The 15,673-nt window shown below is 37.9% G+C and overlaps 1 protein-coding gene across 1 annotated transcript; it reads right to left on the reverse strand.

The window, feature by feature from the left end:
• Positions 1 to 799: 799 nt before the first annotated feature.
• On the reverse strand, positions 800 to 12,018 carry LOC107291688 (cytochrome P450 2K6-like; the record flags this gene model as incomplete). Its single annotated transcript, XM_015820708.1, has 5 exons — positions 800 to 971; positions 1,923 to 2,107; positions 8,798 to 8,945; positions 9,419 to 9,592; positions 11,834 to 12,018. Coding segments are annotated over 5 exons (848 nt in total), but the record flags the coding sequence as incomplete, so codon positions are not given.
• Between the last annotated feature and the right edge of the window lie 3,655 nt (positions 12,019 to 15,673).

Raw genomic sequence — 15,673 nt, forward strand, 5'->3', positions numbered from 1 at the left:
CTTATCTAATTCTCTGCTCTTTGGGGAAATTTTAGTTCTTGAAACAGAAAATTTCAGAGAAAGCCTTCTTGAAAGAATGCTGATAAATATCCGATTGTGGTCAGGATATTTTCATCCTGATAAGCACCCTGTTGAACAGCATCTCTGTCCCTGTGTGGTCTGTCAAGGGGAAAATATTATTGTATCTGTCCTCTACTGCCCAGCTTACAATGAAATCGGGGCCAAACTACTAACAGTAGGTGAGCTCAAGGGCTTGGACCTCAAATGACTGAATTAGGTTATGTTAGATGTGTTTCAAACCATTAGAATTCAGGGTTCTGTTTTTGCTTTGTTGTCATTTAAACTTAGAAAGATTTTTTTAAATTGTACTTAATTGTAGCTCTGGTTTAATTTTAATCCAGTTCCCTTCTCTCTAACACTCTTATTTTATTTTGCTTTGTTGCATTTTATGCTCTGCCACATTACTCTGACCTAAGAATAAAAGCTTAAGAAAAGCCAATAAAGGGTTCAAGCTAAGAAGAGCCAAAGTTCTTTGGTCTGAAGGCCCCAGTCAGCCAGGAAGGCTGAAAGGCAAGATTCATGCTGGACTGCCAAAACGCAGAGATGCTGAGGCCAGCACAGCAGGAGTAACCCTAACTCAGGCACAAAGCTGAGGATTCCCCTGGCAGACTCTGGAATCAACATACTCGTCCCTGAATGAGCCTGTCCATGAGGCCTAAACTCTTGTCAGAATAAGGTCTATGAGATCAAGCTTTTATCAATTGTTTTCAAACAAGGAATAAAGGGCTGCCTTTTATAGAACACACTCTATGACATCAGAGAATCTCACCTGCGGAAAATGGCATGAATGCATCCCTTTTCACAAATTTTCCTTCAGAGTCAAGAAAATGCTCAGGATAGAAGTCATGAGGCTTCTCCCACTGAGATTCATCATGGAGCACAGAAGTCAGCAAGGGAATGATGTACGTACCCTAAAAATTGAATGGAAAAAAAAAGTATATGAAAAGGAGTATGTCCTCTTAATACATGGCTATAATATATTATATATTATTCTAGTGATTTTTAAAATATTATTGGGCCTGCAGCAACATTCAATTTCTAACTAAATTTTAAAAATTGTGTTTTATTTATATATATATAGGCAAATTAATCGACTATCAGCTGGACCAATTCTAAATTCTATACTGAATCATTATACCTTAAACTTGTGGACTCAAAATGCAGGACCCAAAACAAATAATAAAGACTTACCGAAGAGAAGCAGATGAGGGCAAAATAAAAAAAATGAAACTAGAGGAAAGCATCTCCCATAAATCAAGAGGTGGGGGCAGTTTGGGAATGCCAGATACCAAAGAAAAACATCTGCCATTGGCACTTTGAAATATGCATCTAGGAGTGTTTTTCTAAAGGGATAACAGGCTGTGGTCTTATAGCTCTACAGATCAACTTGATTTAGCCAAGTCCATTCATTTAAGGACTCATTTTTCCACCACACTGTAGTGTACATGATAGATTAGATCTTATACAATGCAGTGATTTTAGACTGATCACCTTGGGGATGAGGAAGCCTTTGAAAGTTACGTCCATGATGGTTGCATGTGGCAAATTGGTGGGAACAATGTCAGCAAACCTTTGAACTTTGTGAATTTGAACTTCATTAGTGTAAGGCATTTTGCTTGGTGGTCTGTCTGTTGCTGAGAAACTTCAATCTCTTTTGCAATTATTTTTTTCTGTTGTATTTTTTTTCACTTACCTCTTGTGTATTTTTATACTATATGTTTCTGTTTGTTATTTTTTCTTTTTCTGTTATTATTTTAAAGAAAATAAAAGTAAGTAACAAAAACTGCACTTTACTAAAATTCTGTCTTGTGTGTTAAAAAAAGGCTAGGCCTTGTCTCATGCAGAAATTTCAGACTGATCACCTTGGGGATGAAGAAACCCTTGAAAGTTACATCCATGGTGGTTGCATGTGGCAAATTGGTGGGAACGATGTCAGCAAACCTTTGAATTTCATGAATTACGGCATCGGTATGAGGCATTTTTGCTCTGTCTTCTGTCATTGGCTGGAGGTCGCCAATCTCTTTTGCAATTTCTTCTTGGACTTTACCTGGGAGAATAAAATGACAAATATTACACCTTTCTGAATTTTGTTTTAAATGGGAGGTTATAAATACTACATTCTGAATGATATAGTAGTCATTCACTGTGATTTTTGGATTGTGGCCCTTCAAACAGTCACTCATGCATTAGTCACTTCATTAATGGAATATTGTAATCTGCTCTACGTGTGGCTTTCTTGAAGATCACTCAGTGACTATACCTGGCCCAGTATCTGGCAGCGTAGATAGTGTTTGTGCCTCATTATACCCATATGAGCTCATTGGACTAACTGTGGCAGACTTCTGAGTGCAATTCAACTATTAATAACATTGGACAAATTGAAACAGTTTGGGTCCATCAATTAATGGTGGGACTCCAGGAAACGTGCCATCTCAGAACATGCTATACATGTGGCTTTCTTGAAGATCACTCAGTGACTATGCCTGGCACAAAACAAAAGGCCGATTATATATTTATTTTTAATGATTTTTTAAAACTTCTATTGTATTGTATTAAATTGTTTTTAACTGGCTGTAAGCCGCCCTGAGTCCTACGGGAGAAGGGCGGGGTATAAATTTAATAAAATGAAAATGAAAATGAAATGAATAAGATTGAAAAGTTAAATTCAAAATTATATGTGATGGATCAAAGGCACTGTAGAATTATGGATTGATTTAAGGATTAAGATTTAGAATTAGAAGTAAGAGAAAAATAGGTGATTATTAGAATATATATTTTAAACAGATTAAGAATGTATTCTTTGGAATAATAGGTTTATTTGTATGAAAACTATTATATAATGGAATGAAGAAAACTGAAGAGGCGTTTTAGATCTGGATTGATTTAATAACTAATTGAGTATGTTAAATTAGTAAGATGATGTTTTTGTCTGATAATATGGACGTTATTAGGTATGATAATTAACTGGATGAAATTTGAATTTGGTCCAATGGGCTGAAACAATTTAAGGTTTGATATTATTTTGTTATTTTGTTATCTTAAAGAGATTGATTGATTGATGGATTATATATGTATAGGATAGACTAATATTTTACTTTAATTAGGAGATATATTGTGTAGTGGAAGAAGAAATAAATGAGATTTGTGATAAAATTAAGGATTTAAGAGATTGAGATCTACAATATATCTGGAAGGAATACCTGAATTGATAATCTGTTTCTTTAAGGTCAAATTTGATTATGCTAATTGTAAATTCACAAAGCTCTAAAACAGGTTTAGGATTTTTAGAAATTTAAATTAGAAATGGATTATCTTAAATGTATTAGGTTAATTGAGGGAAATAGAGAGAGAATATTTAATGTATTGATTTGAGTTATTCATATATGGTTTTATTTCTGGATGTTTGTTTACCCCAGCACCACAGTGTGTCTTAAGCATTTTGTTTTAAAAATCAAAAAAACCAATAAAATTTGTTTTAAAAAAAAAATTAGGAAAGATTCCATGGATGGAAATCCTAAAGGGGAAAACAACTCAAAAAGCTTGGGGAACTCTGAAAAATGGGATTATAAAAGCCCAGTCTAGCACAATACCATTGAGAAAGAAAAATAAGGGACCCCAGATGAAAGCAGCATGGTTGTATAAACAACTCTTTGATAAACTGAGAGACAAAATGGACAAGCATAAAAAATGGAAACAGGGACACATTACTAAAGCAGAATACCAACAAATAGCTCAATATAGCAAAAACAAAGTCAGGAAAGCTAAGGCTCAAAAAGAACTAAGATGTGCAACAAATGTCAACAATAAGTTTAAAAAGCTTCTTTCAAAATGTAAAAAAAACAAGAAAAAAGCCAAGGAAATAATCAGTTCACTAATATGAGAAGATGGCAAGAAGATGATAGATAGCAGGGAGAAAATGTAACTGCTTAATTGATACTTTGCATCTGTCTTTGCACAAAAGGAAATAAATAGTCCAACTTATCAAAAGAAGAACCATAAAAGACAAAATAGGAATACAAATAAAAATAGGCAACAAAATAGTTAGAGAACACCAATCCACTCTATAGATCAATTCAGATCACCAGGATCAGATGGATTACATCCCAGGGTTCTGAAGAAGCTGGCAGCTGTATCTTGGAACCACTGAAAAATATCCTTCAAAGATCTTGGATCAACAGGGAACTATTAGAGGCCTAGAAAAGAGCTGATGTGATGGTCATCTTCAAAATAAGGGGGGGGGGGAGGATCCAGGAAATATACAGGCTAATCTGCCTGACATCAATACCTGATAAGTTCCTGGAAAAGATAATCAAGCATTTTATCTGAAAACACTTAGAAACAAGCAAAGCTATTACTAGAAGCTTTTATGGGTTTCTCAAAAACAGATCATGCCAGACAAATCTTATTGCATTCTGGAATTGCATCTACATGGAGTGAAGTATGCAGCAGGTACTCCAACAAGGTTCAGTCTTAGGCCTAATACTCTTCAACATCTTCATAACTGATATGGATGAAGGGACAGAAGACGAATTCATCCAATTTGCAGATGACACCAAATTAGGGGGAATAGCCAACACTTTAGAACAGGTGTGTCAAACTCAATTTCATTGAGGGCCACATCAGCATTGCGGTTGCCCTCGGGGGGCTGGGTGGGTGCGGCCTACTGGGTGGGCGTGGATGGAGTGGATGTGGCCTACTGGGTGGGCATGGCCAGCTCATTTGCATCAAGGGTACCTGTGGGGGCCTGGGTAGGAGTGGGACAGATCTGAGGGTCTCTGGCAGAAGGGGGTGGGACCAAGGCATGGTCCATTTCTTCATTCCTCACAAAGGGTGACACCTCCCCAGCATGCACCCAGGGGGCGTGGCCGATGCAGCAGGGGCTGGTTCCTCGCTGTTTCTAGACGGCTTTGTGGAGCTAAGACTGAATACGTTTCAGCATAGATGGCCACCACAAAATTGTACATTGGCTCTCGGCCAGCCTGGGCCAGGGCCAAGGCAGTGGAGGCTGTTCCCTCACTGTTTCCAGGATGGCTTTGCGAGCCACATGAAACCACTTCGTGGGCCGCATCCGGCCCCCGGGCCTTGTGTTTGACATGTCTGCTTTAGAAGATAGGCTCAAGATCCAGAAGAATCCTGACAGACTTGAACACTGGGCCCTCTTCAACAGAATGCAATTTATTGCTGAGAAAAGTAAGGTACTTTTCAAAAGTACTCAGGCAAGAAAAGCAGTGACCATGAGACAAGGAGGTCTCTTATCTCCCCTGCTGTATTTATTGGTGTTGGAAGGTTTGAATAAGGATATTAGGCGAGATGAGAAAGTAACAGGTATAAATATAAAAAAGGAAGTTTATAAACTGACAATTATAAATTATTTATTTATAAATTGTTGACAATTTAGTTATATTTTTGCAAGACCCCAAACCAATATAGAATATTTGTGTTTGGAGCTTTAGCAGGCTTCAAATAAAATAAAATAGAAAACAATGTTTACTTATACAATAAAATAATAATAATAATAATAATAATAATAATAATAATAATAATAATAATAATAATAATAATAATAATAATAATAATAATAATAATAAAGTTGGAAGGGACCTTGGAGGTCATCAAGTCCAACCCCCTGCTCAGGTAGGTAACCCTATACCATTTCGGACAAATGGCCATCCAGTTTCTTCTTAAAAACTTCCAGTGTTGGAGCATTCACTGCTTCTGGAGGCAAGTTGTTCCACTGGTTAATTGTTCTAACTGTCAGGAAGTTTCTCCTTAGTTCTGGCTTGCTTCTCTCCTTGATTAGTTTCCATCCATTGCTTCTTGTCCTGCCTTCAGGCGCTTTGGAAAATAGCTTGACTCCCTCTTCTTTGTGGCAGCCCCTGAGATATTGGAACACTGCTATCATGTCCCCCCTCGTCCTTCTCTTCATTAAACTAGACATACCCAATTCCAGCAACTGTTCCTCATATGTTTTAACCTCCAGTCCCCTAATCATCTTTGTTGCTCTTCTCTGTACTCTTTCTAGAGTCTCAACATCTTTTTTACATCATGGTGACCAAAACTGGATACTCCACTTAAACAATGGCAGATGGACATCTCTAAGTTTATATGGCAAGAGGGAAAAAAAACAAGAATGGGATATAAATTACTGCAAGATGCTAAAAAAAAGGGGGGGGGAGGTTGGGGTTTACCAGTTTTGAAATTATAGTTTGATGCCTGTTGTTTGGTCTTACTAAAAGTGTGGGTGACACTCCAAAATAAAGAAGGGCATGAATTAGGATTTGGATGGCATGGCTATTTATGGTATTATTAGGTAAAAGTAAATGTTGATTTCAATAATTACTTTGTTAGATGTGCTAACCCAGTCATGGTGAACCTTTTAGAGACCGAGTGCCCCAAAACTGGCCCCGTCCCTGCTCCACCCCCTGCCCCATCCCTGCTCCACCCTCTGCCCCGCCCCCACCCCGCCCCTGCTCTGCCTACCCACAGGGCCACTCACCGCTACTAGGGCCCACCGCAGATCGCCCAGGCAGCCCAACAGCACCATGGCGGCCATGCCCTCTGCCCACGCCCCGCAGCATCAACTGTGTGCGATGGAGTGTGAGGGCAGAGTCTTGTCTACGCTGCCTGGCTGCCATGTCCTTGACTGCGCTGCTCCACGTGGGCCATGCTCGGGGGCGACTCTCCTCCAGGGGGGCTGGTGGTGAGGAGGGGGTTGCGGGGGGAGGCAAGGCTGGGGCAACTGCACATGTGCCCACAGAGAGGGCTCCGAGTGCCGCCTCTGGCACCTATGCCATAGGTTCGCCACCACTGTCCTAGAACTTTGGGTCTACAGTGAGGTTCAAACTGTGGACTTTTCCACCAGAAACCTTTCTCTTAGGCTTAATTGATAAGGAACTTGAAAAAAAGAAGAAGTTTGATGTTATATATGTTGACGGCAGCAAGAATACTTTATGCACAAAAATGCAAGGAAACTTTGATTCTCACAATGGATGAATGGCTGCAGAATTAATGGAGTTAGCAGATATGGCTAAATTGACTGCTTTGATTAAAGAAAAGAACATAATTAATTTTGTTTCTACTTGGAAACTGCTTTTGGACTTTATGCTTGAGGTGTAAAAAAATGAAACTTTGATTTGGGGTTTTGTTGATTAGATAGATCTGTTGTTATAGAAATGTCTAGTGTATATTATTATACAGTATAAAAGTAAAAAGTTGAGGTTTCATGTTACTAATTTATTGTACTGCACCAAAAGCATCAGAAATCAATGTTTTCTTTTTCTTTTCCCCTTTATCCTGCATTTTTTCTCTAGTCCTTTTCCTCCCTTATTTTCCAGTTATTTTCATTTTTCTTTGTACTTCTGTATTTTATATTTTGATAAACTAATAAAATATTTGAATGGCTAAAAAGAAAAGTAATGACTGTGGTCTCCTAATGCAGGGCTTTTCAACCTTTTCACCAACTCTATCACTTTTAGGATATGACAATATTTAAGTACCACTAGCAAGGTGTCAAAAACTTGATGACCAAAAAAAAAACAAAAAACTTGTTCAAATTTGCAATTGCACTGAAATGACTTATGACCATTTTTCACACTTATGACCATTGCAACATGCCCAGGGTCATGTGATTTATATTTGGATGCTTGGCAACTGATTCATATTTATGATGGTCACAGTGTCCCAGGGTCACGTGATCCCCTTCTGCAACCTTTTGACAAGCAAAGTCAATGGCAGGGCTGCTGGTGGCCAAGTGCTAAGGTGGGACTTCCTTCCTTCCCTCCTTCCCTGCCTCCCTCTTTCTCATGCCCACCTCCTTCTGAAGGAAGAATTTGAAACACCCCCCCCCCATATTTTCCCTCTTCCATATATTCATCAAACAAGGAAAAGCCTCCAGAGACAGAAAAGACAAGCTGCTGATTGAACTAGCTTAAAAGGGCACATTCCCCTTTAAGAATTAGTTACTGGCTAGAAAGGAAAGTTAAGGAGTGCAGCCGGCACTTATGGAAGAAAAAATGTAGTAAGTACTGACTGCCGTCTAAGGCAGCCTCCCCAAATGGCTCCATACATAAGTAGAGGAATGCTACAGGCAAAATCCATTCAGGAGAAAAATACTTCAAAATCCCTTGCAGCAAAAGTTAAAGCTAACAACAGCAGAGCAATAGAAGCTAACATCAGCCATCAGCCAAACAGAAATTGCCAAACAATCCTTAAGAACACAAAGCCCTCATTGCACAAATCCCAGAATTTCAAAGTCACAAAAGCACATAAAAATCCTTCCACTCTCCATCTCCCTCCCTGTCTCACCTCCAGCTGATGCTACCTTTCTTCATTTCTTGTGGAGGGCAACCCCTCCCCTGCTGCATTTCTTGCCTGTTTGTTGCTGCCAGCACAAGTGGCTGCCACAGAAGTTGTAAATCAGCTCATGGTCAGCCTGCTTGGACTCCTTGATCTCCTCTCCTCTCCCCCCCACTCTCCTCCTTCCCCTTCAGTTCAGCTAGAGCTGACTCCACCTCCTCCAGCTTTAAAGGTTTTATTAAAACTCATTTTATTAAAACTCATTTTCATTTGTGAGATGAATTTACCTTTAGTGAGATCAGTGTTGCCTTGTCTATTTTACAGGCAATTTATTTCTTGGTTCATCTCTTTCCCTTCATTCAAGTAACATTCCAGATGCCAACAATTCTTTTTCCATCATGTTTATATTTTTATTGGAAGTCAATGAAATGAAAGTGCTTACTCTGAATTTCTGGATACTTCATCATTAGGAGTATGGCCCAGCACATAGTGTTTGCTATTGTTTCTGTACCAGCACCAAATAAGTCATCTATGAGACCCATAAGGTTTTCATTACGGAAATATCCATCATTTTTCATCTTCATATTCTCCTGAAGTATATAAAGAAAATACAGGTAAGGCAACACAATCTACTCACATAACCAATATTCCTGGAGTCCATGAAGTCTTCCTATGTGGTTAATATCTCCACCCAGTGGTTTCAGCTGCCCCAACATTACTGGATTCTTAGAAGAAAAACTGTAATATCAAACAATTATACATACAAAGAAACCATTGGCACAAAGTGATCACCCATTCCCACCACCCCTTGGAGCCATTCCTCCAGAAAATGATTAATATTTATGGAGTTTTTAATGGAGAAAAAAATCCATCTGTAGTGTAGTTCTAAGCAGCTGCAGATTCTGAAAAAAAAGTAATGCACAGGGAATGACTAAAAAATGTGTTTCCTTCTATATTTCTGAAACAAGGACCTTAACCAACCAGCAGATAATTTCTATGGAGGCAAATTTTTAAAATATGTAAAAAAAATGTAATTACACACATGTATAAAATAATTCATTACTTCTCTTTGCCGAACAAGAAATGATTCAATCAAATTGCTCTGGTCATTTTCATCAAAATCTTGTAAATATTGTTTGAGGATGGTCTGTATGAAATCATGAAGTTTATTCTGATTCTTTATCATTGATTTAGGAGTAGCCAAAAGGAACCCCAACATGGGAAACAAATTATATAGCTGAAAGAATGATAAAAGAAAACATATATTATGGAAGTTGAATACCTTGAATTTCTCACATGGACATCTCAAACATGTTTATGTTCCCCAAGTCTACAAAACGAAACAAAACCCTACAATAATGAGTAAGATCACATGACTGAATGAGCTTTGAATAGTCAATATTGCTAATTAACTAAGCCCCAAATCCCATGGACTGAACCTCCACATAGGTTTTGGGAGAGAGAGTGCTTATTTTCTACCATACTATTGAATGAGTTCCCATGGGAACATTGTGTTAATTCCCAAACAAGTGGTGTGAATCATCAATGAAAAAAACTCAATGCAAGTCCTTGTCAAGGCAGCAGTTTAGTACATGTATAGAATACTGTATAAAGAAAAGGAAAGATGGAAAGATATTTTCAATGAAGACTCCCACTTTTCCAATTTGAGTGTGTTAACAAGTCTTTGCAAGGAAGGGAGAGGAAATGATGAAGCACGCATCATGAGTTCATGATGTTAAAAAGTGGTTTCCATACTTTCATGAAATGTTTGCATGCAACTACTTAAAGGTAGGATTTGAATCCTGATGTCATCATCTTCATGTTGTTTTTGGATGTAATCTTGCTACAGATGCCCAGGAGAAGCAACATGCTTTGCTTCTCAATTAAACTTTGAGAATCAATCAATCAATCAATCAATCAATCAATCAGAATATAGCTGGAAGGATCTTGTAAGTCATCTAGTCCAACCCCTGCTCAAGCAGGAGACCCTATACTATTTCAGACAAGTGACTGTCCAGTCTTTTCTTAAAAACCTCCAGTGATGAAGCATCCACAACTTCTAAAGACAGCTGTTCCACTGGTTAATTGTTCTCACTATTAGGAAGTTTTTCCTTAATTCCAGGTTGCTTCTCTCCTTGATTAGTTTCCACCCATTGTTTCTTCTCTTGCCTTTTGGTGCTTTGGAAAATAAGTTGACTGTCTTATCTTTGTGGCAGCCCCTCAAATACTGGAATACTGCTATCATCTCTTCCCCCACAGTTCTTCTTTTCTCTAGACTAACCATACCCAATTTCTGNCGCCTGGGACCGGTGACGAGGTCCAGAAGCCGGGCGCAGATGATGGATGGCGTATAAAAGAGACTCTCTCATGGACTGGCACGTAACCCTGACGAAGTCGGAAGGAGTCCGACGAAAGCTTGGTGTAGTTTTGTTTTATGTTTTATGTTATTGAACTTTGTATAGTTTGATATACTCCTGGTGTTCACAGTTTGTTTTTGGAAAGATGATCACACCCAGGAGTCACTGTTTTAGTTTTAGTGTTATTAGAAATATATATATATATACAGCTTACCATCTATTTAGAATTGGTCCAGCTGATTTATATATTTATAAATCTACATAACTGTAAGCAACTCAGAATCACCAGGAGTCAAGTGGTCTCCAAATTTCTGAATAAATATATATATATATATATATATATCAGCTGGACCAATTCTAAATAGATGGTAAGCTGTATTTTATTATACTGAATCATTATACCTTAAACTTGTGGACTCAAAATGCAGGACCCAAAACAAATAATAAAGACTTACCGAAGAGAAGCAGATGAGGGCAAAATAAAAAAAATGAAATGAGAGGTGAGAGGTGGGGGCAGTTTGGGAATGCCAGATACCAAAGAAAAACATCTGCCATTGGCACTTTGAAATATGCATCTAGGAGTGTTTTTCTAAAGGGATAACAGGCTGTGGTCTTATAGCTCTACAGATCAACTTGATTTAGCCAAGTCCATTCATTTAAGGACTGATTTTTCCACCACACTGTAGTGTACATGATAGATTAGATTTTATACAATGCAGTGATTTTAGACTGATCACCTTGGGGATGAGGAAGCCTTTGAAAGTTAAGTCCATGATGGTTGCGTGTGGCAAATTGGTGGGAACAATGTCAGCAAACCTTTGAACTTTGAACTTTGTGAATTTGAACTTCATTAGTGTAAGGCATTTTGCTTGGTGGTGTGTCTGTTGCTGAGAAACTTCAATCTCTTTTGCAATTATTTTTTTCTGTTGTATTTTTTTTCACTTACCCTTTTAACCTCTTGTGTATTTTTATACTATATGTTTCTGTTTGTTATTTTTTCTTTTTCTGTTATTATTTTAAAGAAAATAAAAGTAAGTAACAAAAACTGCACTTTACTAAAATTCTGTCTTGTATGTTAAAAAAAGGCTAGGCCTTGTCTGCAGAAATTTCAGACTCATCACCTTGGGGATGAAGAAACCCTTGAAAGTTACATCCATGGTGGTTGCATGTGGCAAATTGGTAGGAACGATGTCAGCAAACCTTTGAATTTCATGAATTACGGCATCGGTATGAGGCATTTTTGCTCTGTCTTCTGTCGTTGGCTGGAGGTCGCCAATCTCTTTTGCAATTTCTTCTTGGACTTTACCTGGGAGAATAAAATGACAAATATTACACCTTTCTGAATTTTGTTTTAAATGGGAGGTTATAAATACTACATTCTGAATGATATAGTAGTCATTCGCTGTGATCCCTGGATTGTGGCTCTTCACACAGTCACTCGTGCATTAGTCACTTCATTAATGGAATATTGTGATCTGCTCTACATGTGGCTTTCTTGAAGATCACTCAGTGACTATACCTGGCCCAGTATCTGGCAGCGTAGATAGTGTTTGTGCCTCATTATACCCATATGAGCTCATTGGACTAACTGTGGCAGACCTCTGAGTGCAATTCAATTACATTGGGCAAATTGAAACAGTTTGGGTCCTTCAATTAATGGTGGAACTCCAGGAAACGTGCCATCTCAGAACAAGTGCCTGCCCTCTGGAAAGGTACCACTCAGAGATCCAGATTGCTGGCACTCTGGTGACATTCAGAAAACTACTGACGACTTGGCTATTCCCCTCAATTTTTTGATTGGTTATGGTTGGAGCTCTGGTTAGATTTGGTTTTTGTAGGTCTTCGTGCCATTTATAAATCTACATAACTGTAAGCAACTCAGAATCACCAGGAGTCAAGTGGTCTCCAAATTTCTGAATAAAAGCAAATTTAAAAATAAATCTTTGAAGAACTAGTGCTAAAGCATAAAAGAACTTTGTCACATATTAGAGGACCAAACCAAATTCATATATGAGGGAAATGTTACAAAGATACAGAAAAACAGAGGAAATAGATGAACTTCTTGCTAATCAGTTATCTATTCTAAGGAAGCACACTACAATAACAATGGGGGACTTTAACTACCCAGACATTAATGGGGGGATAAACTGTGCATCAAGTGGGAGATGAAGCAGGTTCCTGATGATCCTAGAAGACAACTTTATCATCCAAGGAACCAGAGGGTCAATTATATTGGACTTATTTTTTACTAATAGGGATATAATGATAGAAGGGGTTGAAATTGCAGAAAGATTTCGGGAGAGTGACCATGTCATATTGGAATTTATTATAATGCAAGTGCAAGTAATAGAACAAAATCAAACTAATGTCTTAGACTTTAAGAGAGCTTATTTCAACAAATTTAAAATTTAGGAAAGATTCCATGGATGGAAATCCTAAAGGGGAAAAGAACTCAAGAAGCTTGGGAAATTCTGAAAAATGGGATTATAAAAGCCCAGTCTAGCACAATACCATTGAGAAAGAAAAATAAGAGATCCCAGATGAAAGCAGCATGATTGTATAAACAACTCTTTGATAAACTGAGAGACAAAACCGACAAGCATAAAAAATGGAAACAGGGACACATTACTAAAGCAGAATACCAACAAATAGTTCAATGCAGCAAAAACAAAGTCAGGAAAGCTAAGGCTCAGAAAGAACTAAGATGTGCAACAAATTTCAACAATAAGTTTAAAAAGCTTCTTTCAAAATGTAAAAAACAAGAAAAAAGCCAAGGAAATAATCAGTTCACTAATATGGAAGATGGCAAGAAGATGATGGGTATCATGGAGAAAATGTAACTGCTTAATTGATACTTTGCATCTGTCTTTGAACAAAAGGAAATAAATAGTCCAACCTATCAAAAGAAGAACCATAAAAGACAAAATAGGAATACAAATAAAAATAGGTAAGACAATGGTTAGAGAACACCAATCCACTGTAGATCAATTCACATCACCAGGACCAGATGGATTACATCCCAGGGTTCTGAAGGAGCTGGCAACTATATCTTGGAACCACTGAAAAAGGCCTGGAAAAGAGCTGATGTGTTACCCATCTTCAAAATAAGTAGAGGGGGGGGGGAGAATCCAGGAAATATACAGGCTAATCTGCCTGACATCAATACCTGATAAATTCCTGGAAAAGATAATCAAGCATTTTATCTGAAAACACTTAGAAACAAGCAAAGCTATTACTAGAAGCTGGTGTGGGTTTCTCAAAAACAGATCATGCCAGACAAATCTTATTGCATTCTGGAATTGCATCTACATGGAGGGAAGTATGCAGCAGGTACTCCAACAAGGTTCAGTCTTAGGCCTAATACTCTTCGACATCTTCATAACTGATATGGATGAAGGGACAGAAGAGGAATTCATCCAATTTGCAGATGACACCAAATTAGGGGGAATAGCCAACACTTTAGAAGATAGGCTCAAGTTCCAGAAGAATCCTGACAGACTTGAACACTGGACCCTCTTCAACAGAATGCAATTTATTGCTGAGAAAAGTAAGGTTTTATCCTCAGGCAAGAAAAGCAGTGACCATGAGACAAGGAGGTCCCTTATCTCCCCTGCTGTATTTATTGGTGTTGGAAGGTTTGAATAAGGATATTAGGCGAGATGAGAAAGTAAGGTATAAATATCAAAAAGGAAGTTTATAAATTGAGAGCATTTGTTGACAATTTAGTTATATTTTAGCAAGACCCCAAACCAATATAGAATATTTGTGTTTGGAGCTTTAGCAGGCTTTAAATTAAATAAACAGAAAACAACAATGTTTGTTAAGAATGTGACCTCTAAGGATTATGAAATATTGACTAAAAAGTTGGGATCCAAAAGGGAGAAAAAAGTGAAATACATGGGGGTTATATTGACAAATAGAAATGCTAAACTGTTTCAAAATATCTTTGTGTCTCTTTGGAATGATATTAAAAAGATTTATTAAGATGGGTGGTGTCAGAATCCAGTTATATTTCCTTTCTATCTATCTTCTCTGATCTAAAACCAATTCTTACCCTTTTCTGAATCCTGCCATACTCCCAAGGGGGAGGGGGATATGCATGCGGGTTTTATTACTTTCATGTCCTCTATTCACTACAAAGTAACCTTTTGTTTATTTGCCTTTGGGTCTGCTAACCATTACAATGTAACCATTTGCCTCTTATCCCATGCCCCTCTGAACTTCTCCTCCTTACCGGCCAGCTAGGAAAAGGGGTGTGTGTGAAAAGATACAGCCCTTCGGGATCTGGTTTATTTTTCTGTCATCAAAATAAGGTGTGAGGAACTGTTGAATGGTCGTACACAATGGAGCTGGATTGATGTTATCTTTTCTGGATTTAATACCTAGAAATCTGCTGGTCTGAACCGCTCGGAAGAACTGTAGGGTGGGGTTTGCTTAGGGACACTTTAAAACATCGATTTGTAGGGAAATCCCTTAGATCCTGTCTAACATGCCTGCTATTAATTTCTCTTAATAAAAGTTCCTGTTGGAAGAGGTCATTTCCAAGAGTCCTGCTTTCTTAAGATGTGGATTGAAGTGGTTCCTTACAGGTAGAATCTCTGTAATTAAGATGAATGTTTTACCAAAGATACTTTTTCTGTTTCATACTTTATCAATACTTATAACTGATACTCCATTTAAACAATGGCAGATGGACATCTCTAAGTTTATATGGCAAGGGGAAAAAAAACAAGAATGGGATATAAATTACTGCAAGGTGCTAAAAAAAATGAGGGGGAGGTTTGGTTTACCAGTTTTGAAATTATAGTTTGATGCCTGTTGTTTGGTCTGACTAAAACTGTGGGTGACACTCCAAAATAAGAGATTACTTAAGCTGGAAGACCATGAATTAGGATTTGGATGGCATGGCTATTTATGGTATGATTAGGTGAAAGTAAATGTTGATTTCAATGATTACTTTG

This window comes from Protobothrops mucrosquamatus, unplaced genomic scaffold, assembly GCF_001527695.2.
Source record: "Protobothrops mucrosquamatus isolate PMUCROS unplaced genomic scaffold, P.Mucros_1.0 scaffold1165, whole genome shotgun sequence".
NCBI classification, from domain to species: domain Eukaryota; kingdom Metazoa; phylum Chordata; class Lepidosauria; order Squamata; family Viperidae; genus Protobothrops; species Protobothrops mucrosquamatus.